Source organism: Erithacus rubecula (assembly GCF_903797595.1).
Source record: "Erithacus rubecula genome assembly, chromosome: 2".
Lineage (NCBI taxonomy): Eukaryota > Metazoa > Chordata > Aves > Passeriformes > Muscicapidae > Erithacus > Erithacus rubecula.
Genome location: NC_136685.1, coordinates 30654662 through 30667340, shown reverse-complemented (window position 1 = coordinate 30667340; position 12679 = coordinate 30654662). Strand labels below are relative to the sequence as shown.

The 12679-nt window shown below is 38.4% G+C and overlaps 1 protein-coding gene across 1 annotated transcript in view; it reads right to left on the bottom strand.

The window, feature by feature from the left end:
• Positions 1-5331, bottom strand: part of MEI4 (meiotic double-stranded break formation protein 4) — a 67866-nt gene extending 62535 nt beyond the window's left edge. The window contains exon 1 of the mRNA XM_079298171.1: positions 5276-5331. Coding sequence (XP_079154297.1) covers positions 5276-5300 — 25 coding nt within the window. The 5' untranslated portion in view covers positions 5301-5331. The remainder of the gene's footprint in view (positions 1-5275) is intronic.
• Positions 5332-12679: the final 7348 nt, after the last annotated feature.

The window sequence follows — 12679 nt, the reverse complement described above, 5'->3', positions numbered from 1 at the left end:
GAGAAATGGGGAGAAAGTAGCTAAGTTATGCTATGATTTAAAATTATAGGGTACCTCAAACCAAACACAAAACCTAAACTCACTTGGAATAATTCAACACTGGAATAATACTCATTAATGTCAAAGAATTACAGACCTTAGGGATTTCCAAGTTTGGCCATGAAATTCATGGTGAATAAGGAGGAAACTGCTGCAAATGTCATAGACAAAAACTTATTGAATACATCGGGACACTCATTTGTTATTCAGACCACTATAATGTCAATTTTAAAAACAAATTAAAAATCAATAGCATAAGATACAAAATAGACTGTAATTAATATAATTTCCAGGCCATTCCAGGGCTCAGTTTTCTCCAAATGTGAAATTTTTATTTAAAAATAATAGGATTTGTCAGGACAGAAACAAATTGCCAAATTGCCACTGCTACAGAGCTAAGTCTTCCGACAGCCTCAAATATTAAAAAAAATTTTCTTCTAAATTTAAGAGTACCTTAAAGGTACAAATATTCAAGGAAAAACTGTTTTGTTGCCATGAGTTTTACTTTAACTAGTCTATCAATTACACAGTGCAAAAAAAGGTGAAAAAATTTCCATATCTTTGTAACCTCACCTGATTTATACAACAGAAACCAAGATATTGACTCATTATGATGGAGCACAAAATGCTGCAATTGCTCTAGTGGAACTGGTCTAAGATCAGACACATATGGCCACAACATTAGGCAACAATAAAATAAACTTGATTTAATTGGTATGCCTAGCACAATGTCAATTGTGTATATAATAAACTATAATAATGGGACAGCTACATAATCAAGATGAACTGAAGTATGTCTTGTGTTCCAGTTAAGCAGCTTTTATTGTAAAAATGTATATTAAACCAAGGCTACTCCACAGTATCATCCTTAAACAACCTCCTAATACACAAAGATATGTAACGTGGACATACTCAGTAAGGTAAGAACTTGCTTTTCCTACAACAAGCCTAACAATAACTCCAGCATATTTTTTTTCAAATGGACTGAAAATGGTAAAACAATACTGAAAATAATAAAAATTTAAAATAATTTATGTCAAAAGCACAAGGAAAATTAAATGTAGCATGATTTATTTCTCCAAACTCTAACTTTTAAAAAATTTTAGCTTTTAAAATCAAATCCTATAAATTCTCCAAATCCAAGTATCATGAATGAGTTGAAAAAAACATTTTAGAACTTACTAATGTTCCCCAGTTATAACCATTTCAGAGAATTTAAGAACATAAGTAGGCATAATCCCTCATGATTTCAGTAACATTTCTGACGTAGGATTTATCTCCTCTTAAATACAGAAACCTACATTTAGATGGCTACAGCTGAGCTAGCTGCCTAGAGTTCTTTTATTATCAATGGGCAGAAACAGAGATTTCTAATGTTAAAAATAAGCCAAGTCATTTTTGTGGTAAAGTCATGACCCAGAAACATTTGCTTCCGCCCACAGACTAAAAAGAGTATTAAGATGACTACATCAGATGCACACACATGCACTGTGGACAGTCAATTGCACTGAGATGAGCTGCTGCACCACAGGCAGCTAAAGCTGAGACCTTCAAAGACCTACTTAAGGTACCTAACTAACAAGAGAAATTTTGCAAGGCTGACAACAGCATCCCTTAAATGAAGTTTGTAATTCTAGATATTTTCAATATCTCTGGGGGGAAGAAAAAAAAAAAAAGCTTTCTGGAAGAAAACCCAAAAGTCATGGAAAAAAGTTTGTGAGAATAACCTTGTGAACATATTACAGTGAATAAAATAGCAGACAGGTGCAAATTAAGACATGAGAACATCAAGTATGCTCTGAACCATACGAGCATAAAAACTCAGTTTGGCTCCTCAAACTTTCTTTGCCTCACTCTTCAACAAGATCATTTTAAAATAATAATTTAAGCCTGAATTTTATGGTAGTTTAAGATTGTGTATATATTCTCCCTACAATATGAGAGTTCTTCCTTTTGCAGTCCTTTTTCTCCTCCAACAGGCCTCTCCACTTACAATAATATATAATGAATCTGGCACACAGTACCATTATCATATTTCTCTTTACTATTCTGACTACTAAAGACACGAATGTGTTTCCAGAATATGGAATTTATTCTCAAAAACCTGCTGTTCAGAAATTAAAGTATAACTCTGCGGTATAAATTTTTCTATTCTTAGGCCAGCACAGATTTCTTCTGCTACCAAAACAGAACTGTGCTCACTTAATCAGCTGGGTGTAAATCCATATTATTTGGGAACTGAGGATATACTCTTCATTATAGCTTTATGAGATGAAATTTATGAAACCATGAAATTCAGACCCTTATTCTCTTACAAAATTTCATATATGCTAATAACAATTACATAAAAAGTAAATTTACAGTGGGCATTAGGGACTGTGCAAAACAATCCCAGTCTTTATACACTGCCAACAAGAAGAAAACAGGCCTATTTCCCCAGTTTTCCCTATTCCAATGACTGCAGTAGCTTTTGAATGCAGAGTTTCAAACCAGAGTTCAAAAAAAGGCAATAATCAAGAGTTTGGAGGATTATATGAAGACTATTTTGCAGATCTCCTCTTTGCATCTTAAAATATAATGACTAAAATATCGCCATAATTTTCTTTTCAGTTTCACACTTTCAGCTTTTACCTGAACAATTCAGTCCCCACGTTTTTAAATCTACAAGTGATACTGATTCATTCAGGTAACCTACCAGAATGCATCAACTGCATTATAAAAACCCTTAATTTTTGGTTTCTTACAGAAATTTAATATAGACAGAAAGAAAGATTTGACTTTTCAGAAGAAAGGAAATGTTTGTAATAGAGGATAAGGAAAAGAGGGAATACTGCTAGAAATCCAGTACTCATAAAAAGAATACAGCATGCAATAAAGAATGAGTCCTTATATATATGATAGATACTAACATAACTATAACCACATTTAAATAGGTAGTGCTTAAATATTAATTTATAAAGAACTGGAGGTTGCAAAAGACAGCGAACCACTGAAGAGACTTGCCAAGGATTCACAGCAAGTCCATAGACAAGTACTTTCCAACACTTTAATTTGGCTCAATTACTAGTTTATTCAAATTGAGACAACATCTAAGCCATTAAGATGATCAGAAGGTGGGAGGACGTCTCCTGTGAAAGCAGGTTGAGAGAGTTGAGGTGGCTAAGCCTGGAGAAGGGAATGCTCCAGAGTGCCTTTCAGCATGTGAAGGGTATTACAGGAAAGCTGGATAGGGACTTTTACAAGAGCAAGACAAGAGAGAGTGACTAAACTGCAAGGGGGCAGATTTAGATTAGATATTAGGAAGAAATTCTTTACTGTGAGGTTGATGAGACATGCACAGATTGGAACAGATTTCCTGGAGAAGCTGTGGATGCAAGTCTTGGTTTTAGCTGGGACATTTTCTTAGTAGCTGGTACAAAGCTGTGGGTTGGGATTTAGTATGAGAATGATGATATCATCCTGATGTTTTGGCTGATGCTATGTAGTGTTACCCTGAGTAAAGGACTTCATAATGTCTCATGCTCTGCTATGGAGGAGCTGCACTGAAACCTAGGAGGTGAGAAAGGCCAGGCCAAAAGAATTTTGAGATCTCTGTGCAGAAATGGGCTTGGTGTTGATTATCAGGAGCTGAGCAATCATGTTCATCACTTGTTTCTCTTGGGTTCTGTTACTCTCTGTTCCTTTCCTTACTACAATTCTTATTAATCATATTATTAGCATATTTAGCATCACTATTATAACATTTTATTTCAGTTGATAGATTATTTTTATCTCAACCCATTAGGTTTACTTTTTCTTTATGATTATCCCCACTGGGGTGGGGGGTGAACAAAAGGCTGTGTGGTATTTAGTTGCCAGCTGGGGTTAAACTACAATCCTGGAACTGTTCAAGATCAGGATGGATGGGATTTTGAGCAACCTGGTCCAGTGGAAGGTGTCCCTGCCCATGGCAGGAGGGTTGGAACTGGATGACCTTTAAGCACCTAGAACTCCAGGCCATTCTGTGATAATACAAAATTAATAATTACTTTCTTCTGTCAGTCAATAAGAGAAATGCAAGTGAATCAGCCCTGAGATTTCTGAATTCCTAAGGTCAGAGTGATGAGAAACTACCATTTCAATCCACTGACATCAGAAATAATCAGGTAAAAATATTGATAACTTTGATAATTATTTTATATTTTAGTATCTGTGTATTCACACAACCTGTTTTTTTAACAGGAGCACTAACAACATTTGAATTGAACAGCAATTGAATCCCAGCATCCATCCAACAAAACTTCAAAAGTGGTTTTTCTTGTGACTTGTGAAATGGACAGGAGAAAACTTCAGAATTGTAACTTATAAAAATAGATAGAATAATAGAATAGAATAGAATAGAATAGAATAGAATAGAATAGAATAGAATAGAATAGAATAGAATAGAATAGAATAGAATAGAACAGCTGATTTTCTTCATTATTAACAAACAAAGCAGTGCAACATTCATGAGAAAGCTCCCGTTTCCTGCCAAACAGACTCAGCCTTTCCTCAGGAAAGGTTTAATCAGCTCACTCGCTGATCACCGAGACGGGGCAGGTGTCCCAGGGGAAGCAGGTGCGGGTCTCAGGGGAAGCAGGTGCAGTCCCAGGGGAAGCAGGTGCAGTCCCAGGGGAAGCAGGTGCGGGTCCCAGGGGAAGCAGGTGCAGATCTCAGGGGAAGCAGGTGCGGGTCCCAGGGGAAGCAGGTGCAGATCTCAGGGGAAGCAGGTGCGGGTCCCAGGGGAAGCAGGTGCGGGTTCCAGGGGAAGCAGGTGCAGTCCCAGGGGAAGCAGCTGCCGGTCTCGGGGGAAGCAGGTGCGGGTCCCAGGGGAAGCAGGTGCGGGTCCCAGGGGAAGCAGGTGCAGATCTCAGGGGAAGCAGGTGCAGTCTCAGGGGAAGCAGGTGCAGTCTCAGGGGAAGCAGGTGCGGGTCCCAGGGGAAGCAGGTGCGGGTCCCAGGGGAAGCAGGTGCGGGTTCCAGGGGAAGCAGGTGCGGGTTCCAGGGGAAGCAGGTGCGGGTCCCAGGGGAAGCAGGGGACTGTCCCAGAGCTGGCCCGGGGCACAGGGCTTGCACAGGAGGGATGTCCCCAAAGGCCACTGGCCCCGCGGGTGGGGCCATGTCCCGGGCCGGCGCTCGCCCCTCGCAGCCCTCATGGCCTCTCTCCCTCCCTCCCTCCTGCCGCTCCCGGAAGCCCCGGCGGCCCGCGCCTGACGCACCCTCAGCAGCGGCGGGCAGCTCCATGGCCCGGGGCCGGAACGCCACCCGTGCGCCCCGCTGGCTCCTCGGGGCGGGCCCCTCGCTCGCACTCGTGTGTCTCTGGGCCGGGCGCGGCTGCTCCTGCGGCAGAGCCCGCGGGCCTCGCTTCCCGCCGCCGGGGCTGGGCTGGGAGGGAGGCGCGAAGGGCAGCTGGCTGCACAGGCCGCCTCAGTCGGGACGGTGCGGAAAGGGGGAAGCCATGGACCCCCGCAGGAGACATCTGAAGGCCCCTGGTGCTTCCGCCAGGGAAGGAAGGGTCGGAGCCGTGGGCAGGATTTCGACAGGCCTGCCTGTCCCCGCCCTGCAGCCCTGGGCCTGCTCAGGGTCCAGGTGGCGGAGCTCAGCATCGCCCGGGTCACCCCAAACCACCCCCCACGCTTTTACACTGCCTTTCGCTGTAAATTGCTTTAACTTATGCCTCTTTAAACTTCAAACTTTGCTTACTGAAAACATTGCCCCATACTAGCCACTGTGCAGAAAATTAACTCCATCCCAGCAAAACCAGCACAACATCTTAAGAGGAAATGGGATCCTGAAACTTCTGGACACTATTTCTTTAACACTGCATTGGAAATAGAAGCTGCCTTTTAGTGAAAACACTGTGAGCCGAGCTCACCACTTAAGAAATTGTCCTTGTATTAAAAATTACGTTCTCTACACAAACTCTGCTGAAAAGGCTGTGATAAGGCCAGAAATGGAGTCTATAGAGGCATAGAATCCCAGAATCATTTTAGTTGGGTAAGATCCTTTAAGATCATCAGTTCCAACCATTAACTCAGCACTTCCAAGTCCACTGCTCAGTCATGTCCCTCAGTGCCACATCTACATGTCTTTTAAATACTTTCTGGGATGGTGATTCCACACTTCCCTGGGCAGCCTGTTCTAGTGCTTGACAGCCTGAAGCAATTTTTACAAATACTTGTTTGAGGAGGCTGAGGAGGGAGGACAGGAGAGATAAGAAATGAGTAATGAAGTTGGATGCATTGGGTGCAGTTAGGCCTTATCACAATACATCAAGTTTTTAAGTAGGGGGATCACTCTGAACACAGAAGTGTTCAGATGTGACAATATACACTTTAAAAACCCTCATCCCCATTTCTTGGATAATCTAAGGAGCATTATTTTTATTATGTTCTTTTCTTTAAAAAGCTTATTTTTTATCAATATGCAGAGTGGAAAATTTCCGAGTTAATATGCTGTTGTTTTTTTTTTTTAAATATTTACCTTACGAACTGCAGAAAACTGTTAACACGTTGGAACTTTCATTTTAGACTTCAAATGATAAAAATAAATTAGACAGAATAAGTTAGAGATCATTTTCATTCTGACAGCATTACTTATTTCTCAGTGATATTCAAGGGAAAAGAAAAACAAAACATTTTCTAGTCTTCTATTACAGTGACATATGAGCAGCTACATTATCATTTTCTGTGCATCTTTTGTGCATATAACTGTTGCAGATGCTTTGCAAACTGGACATTCATTCTGGAGATTGGAACATCCATGTTTTCATATAATCTTTTCAGCTGAGGCTGAAATAAAAGATTCAGAGACGTCAGTGCAAACCTGCAAACCTGTCACCTATATACAGAGAGCTGAATCTAAAAAGTAGAATTAGGCAGGGGTAACATTATTACTGTTCTAAAAAAGAAAGTGCCTTTGCTTTTTCTGAGTACCAATTCTACCTGCAATTTTAGGCTTATGGAGATGCACCTAAAATGATGCACCTGAGGTCTTCTATGGTCAAGCAGCTGCCTGGAGGGATGTTTCTCACTTTATTGTTTTATACTTAAACTACCTACATAAGTTTAAAAAAAAAGAAGAAGAGGAACCTTATAGATTCAGTTTAAGATGCACAGTTCCCTTCTTCTTTTTTTTTTTTTTTTTTTTTTTTTCTTAATTTGGAGCTAGTAGTAATAGTGTTTCTTAAACTTGCGAAGTTACTGTGCACAACTTTCAGAACACCAGCCAAAGTAAAACTTACTACAGTTTTTGGGTTTGCTTTTAAAATATGTTCAAGCATCCAAATATTTTCAAGGTGAAAAAAAGCTGGTGCATCCCCACCATTAACAGAGCATCTCTAAAATTCATCTGAAAGCAGCAAAATCTGGGTAAAATTAACTGCAGAATCAATGAGAGGTGTGCTCCTGTTCTGTTGAAGACCACTTTTCAAAAATAATGTATAGAACTTGCATTAAGTTTATTTTTATTCAGCAGGTATTCCCAGTGATTACATAGAATCATAGAATCAGTAAGGTTGGAAAATATCCTCAAGATCATCAAGTCCAATCTTTGACCTATCAGCACCTTGTTTAATTAGACCATGGCACTGAGTGTCACATGGAGTTATTTCTTGAACACATCTCTCTAGGCAGCCCGTTACAATACCTGACTATCTTTTCAGTGAAGGGTTTCTTTGTGATGTCCAAGCAGCATAATCTAACTTCTCATAATTACTTTATCATAAGGGAACAATATGTGTGTGCACATGTATTGGCATGGTGCAAATTCATGTTATATCTGATAATTAAAAAAAAGCTATCCAAACATGGGGTGATTAGCACTGTATGTAATCTCAAGTGAGACAACAGTGAAATTGAGCTTCCATTTGAAATAAGCTATTTGTAGTTTGTGAGAGAAGCTGATTCTACTAGTTGCACATAGATTCTTTTGATCTTTTTACTAATATGTCTTTTGATCTCAAGAACAGTCAGAGGATATCTTTGTGGCAAAAGGTCATACAAAATAATTAGTTGCTTTTGCTGTTAATTAAACATAAAAGCAGTGAGGTGTTTAATCACATTAGAGGTCATGAGTTCTCAGTATTTAACCAATCCACATGCTGAATGATTTCAAACAACTGAGTGGTCAACTAAGAACAAACCCGAAAAACACAGGCTTCAATCAGTTGTTCAAAGTAAATTAATTACATTACTGTCAAACAGGCATACTCTGCTCTTACTGGATGTTACAGTATCAGCAGCAATTTGAGCATGGAAGAATATATTTTCATTTGGAGAACTCCAGTCTGTCAGAATTTAAAAGACATTATATTTTCATGCATGTGTATTTACCTGAGAATTGGGACTGTCTGAAAACATACATGAAACACACTATCTCAGCTATCATAGCTGCAATTTTGTTTAGCTGAGGAGGGGCAAGAGATACACTGTTTTTAAAAATCATGTGAAAATCATGAGCAGGAGCATTAAAATCTTCTCATTTGAGCCTTTTTTTTTCATGTGTTTCAGTGCTATATTTAACTAAAAGTAAAAAATTTGGCATTGTAATTTTTCATTATTCAGCATCAAGCTATTTTCAAAAAAGATTATAATGTGTTTGTGATGACTCTATTTTCTGTGTAATTCTGATGGAACCAATATGGCTCAAGCAGTCCCTCTGAGCATAATCTGCAATTCTAAACAAATCATCTGATCCAGGATGTTCAGTGAGTTATGCAATGATATCTTTTTTTTCTATTCAGAAACAAAGCATTGTCATCAGGAAAAAAAAGTATCACATTTCAGTATCTGATGCAATGAAAACCTTGTTCTGTAAAAGCAATATAAAAAGTTAGACATGATATGAGAAAAAGGAAACTAAAAAACTTGCTAGCGTTTATAGGCATCATACTGCCACTTATGAATAGATATTTTATAGTGCTTTGTCATCATTTACATAAAATTAATGATGAGCGATTCCATTCCTTTCTATACAGTATGTCCTAAGAAAAGATAAAACCTTTCCTTCAAAGAATTTCACTGTCTGTAAATCAGTATTGAGAGATTCTCACTCCACTAGGTAAGAAAAATGATAAAAGCATGTTAGCAAGTAATCAGAATGATACTTAAAACTCAATGTGACAATATAGTAGATAATTTTCTGCATTTACATTTCATCATTTATCTAAGAGTAACAAAACTGTTACTGAGACTTTCCTTGTATACAGCAACAGACATCTGAGAAGAAAGAAGAATTAGAGTAAAAATATATAAAGAGTTTTCATTTAATTCAGTGTTTTTTATTGTAGTTCCACAAGGTTTTCTTCATGAAGTTAGTAAAAAGACAGAGGTAAACAGGTAATTGCTAAGATACAGCTGTCCTGGGATATAAAAAAACCATTTCCAAACACAGAACTTTAACCAAACAACATGTGAGCAGTCCTTGCTAACTGCCTCATGATATAGAAAATTGAGTGCTTTAAAATATCCACATTATTGTGATTGAATCCTGAGACATTTTATTAGCATTCTTCTGTGCAAGCATGAGGTGTTAGCTGAATCATGGGTTACAATGTCCATTTCTTTCTGTTGACTCAGCTGGGTCAGACATAAGTTTCAATGAAATGAGTTTCATTTCCTGGAACATACTGACTTAATCACACCTCACACATTAGAAAGGCCAGGTGCCCACCTGAGACACAGTGGTTGTGCTATTGCTTGTAGCACCATGCCTGTCCAGCTAGCTCAGAGCTTAAAGGAGACATAGTAAGTTTCTTTCTTAAGGTAGTTTTCACCTTGTTTCCCAAAGGAGCATTGCACCCAACAATCACAGTAGTGTTCTTTGGAAGTGATTTGTCTCAACACCTTTTGCCAAAAATGCTCTGCTTTGGGTGAAATTAGTCTTTAGGCTACAGGGAACTTTAATATGGTTAATTACCAGACAGGAAGATGAGGGCTCCAGTTTTGATTCCCTGGTCCAGGTAGCATGTATTTTTCTTTAGAACTGAAATTTGCCCTATTTTAAAATAAGAAATCAAATTACCTTCATGTGAGGGATTATGTATGATACCAGGTGACATGCAAATGTGGTACTTCAAAACCTGGTTTTGGTATTGGACTTGGGTGAAAGGTTGAACTCAGTAATCTTAGAGGTCTTTTCCAATGATTCCTAATAATTCTATGATCCTGTGCTGTCTCATCCAAAGAGTCATTCCTTTGATGGAAGAGTTGTAATAGCAGTGTTGTCTTGGTGATAGCCTTGAAGTGGGACATCGGACTGATTAGAGACCTTCTAGAAGTTCTTTCAAACCAAAACAAACAAAATCAAACAAAACCAAACTCAGTATTCCGCTCTGACATTCTCACTGACTACCTGAAGATTGACTGTAACCTAGTGAATTGGTTTGCAAGGTGAAAGAGGTGGGCTTTAACACTGATACACAAGTTGAAGGAGTTTGTGTGTGCAAGCCCTTTGACTACTGAATTATTGGACAGAAACTGGTTAGCATAGCTATTATCTGTGTTTTGTAATAATTTTAGTATTTCATATGTAAAATCACAGGAGAGTTTTTAGAGTTTGTTAGCTATATGTTGACATACATTCTCTGATCTACACTGGAGGAAATCACATGAGATTTGGCAATCTTATACACAGGTAAGACTTTTAATTAAATGCAAGAATCTCCCCCGTGGCACCTACCTTTGCCAGTTTCATCCCTCTCAGGATCCTTGGCAGTAATGCTGAGAAGTCTCCTGCTAAAAAAATCTGCAATCTTTGCACTGCATGTCATCATGGAAGGTGTTTTGTGGACCTGTGCTATATTGTGGCACTATCATGGTCATGTGCTGGCGTGCAGACATAAGTAGTGCGCAATAAATCTATTCTTATAAACTGCTCAGTCCAGTTTGGTCTTCAAAGTTATGCTAATGTCTTTCCTCAAAACGACCATACTGTTCTGCTCTTGTAGGCGAGGAGAGGGAGTGCCATCTGCTCAGCCATGTAATTGTCACCATTTCATTCACTTAAAACGAGTTTTGTCAGTTTGCTCTAATTGTAAATATGTTCAACTGAGTTTAACAAGCATAAACCATTAATTCATCCTTTTTTCCTAGTGCAAAATGTAGGCTTCAGGTTAATATTAAAAATGTATATTCTTGAAGCCCAGAATTCCTCGTATCTGGCAACTGTATAAAGAAGATTGGAGAAGAAAGAAACACTCCTCAGAAAACCTTACATATTTTAGACTAGTAAAAGAAATTTCTAATGCAAATGCTTTATAAATTGGTCATTTATAGAGGTATCCATAAACAAATATATAAAGTTTTTATTTATCTGATTAATATGTTCCAACTATAAAAACTGGCTTTCTAAGATTTCCTTTACATGAAACTTTCCTCAGGAAAATCCCATCACATATCCTGGGTCAGTGGTTACTCAGTTTTACAGCTGAAGTGCTGTAGGTAATTCTAAGAGATCGAGGTAGCTGTAATCAATATTTTATCTGCTTTGAAACTCCTAACCTGTGTTTCCTGTGGCTCCAAGAACTCATGAAGGAACGGCCATGGGCTGATATAAATCTTTTCTCCCACCAGCTGAGCTGTTGCTTCAGAGAAGAGCATCTGCTTGCAGTGTGAGAGGGTCACATTACCATGGTTCCCATGCCTGATATGAAATGGTGGAGATACACAAATGTGAGCACCAGTAGGTGCAAATGAAGATGCCATTTAAAATTTGCACGATGTGACTCAAGTGATACAATTTAAAATTCAAATCAGTCTGTACAAGTTATGTCCTCATGCAGCTGTCCAGAAATCTGAAAGTCCATATGTGGTACTCAGGTTGCACATTAGAACTAGAAAGATTCGGCTGTGCATATTTTAAGGGGTGAAAGTTGCATGTGCCCATAAGTTTCTACAAATAGCCATTCCATAGGAGGTTTAAAGAGGTAAGCACCCGTCTGCCAAAATATCTGTGTTGTCTTTAATCATTTTTCTGCTGAATGAGTAGAAAACATCAGAAAAATCCTATTCTAAAAAAAACAACCCCCCCAAAAAAACTCAGATCAACACCCACAAAAACCAAAATGAAACCAGTATTACCAAACCCCGTAATTATGAAGAAAACAAGTGATTTAATCAAATTGGCTGTCATAAAAGGGAACCTGAATTTTATTACATGTGTAATTCCAGTACTAGACATAGTTGTCATGACTTACAACAACATAAAACCCCTACTAAAGGGAAGGACACTTCATTTAAATCCGTGGAAACTTCTGTATAAGTATAGTTCATAAAATGGACTAAATTCACTTCTAAGTTCTGTCTAGTTCTAACTAAATTCTAGACTTTTGCTGAAATAATTCACTGTTTGATCTTTCTGTTACATTATGTAAAATTCACAGTTCTTCATTTCAACTGTGACATTAATTTGCTCTCTACTGTAAGCTTGATTGACTATATAACTTCTTGTCTCAAGGATTTAGGAAACAATGAAAGCAGCAACTCAGCAGAGTGAAATTCTTATGTAGGTTACTTGGATAATTCATATCTGAGAATAAAGAAATATGAATTCTGTGGAGTACATGTGGTACTTGATATATGTGCTTTATATATAATTTCCTTAAGGTCTGTAAGAAAATTAAA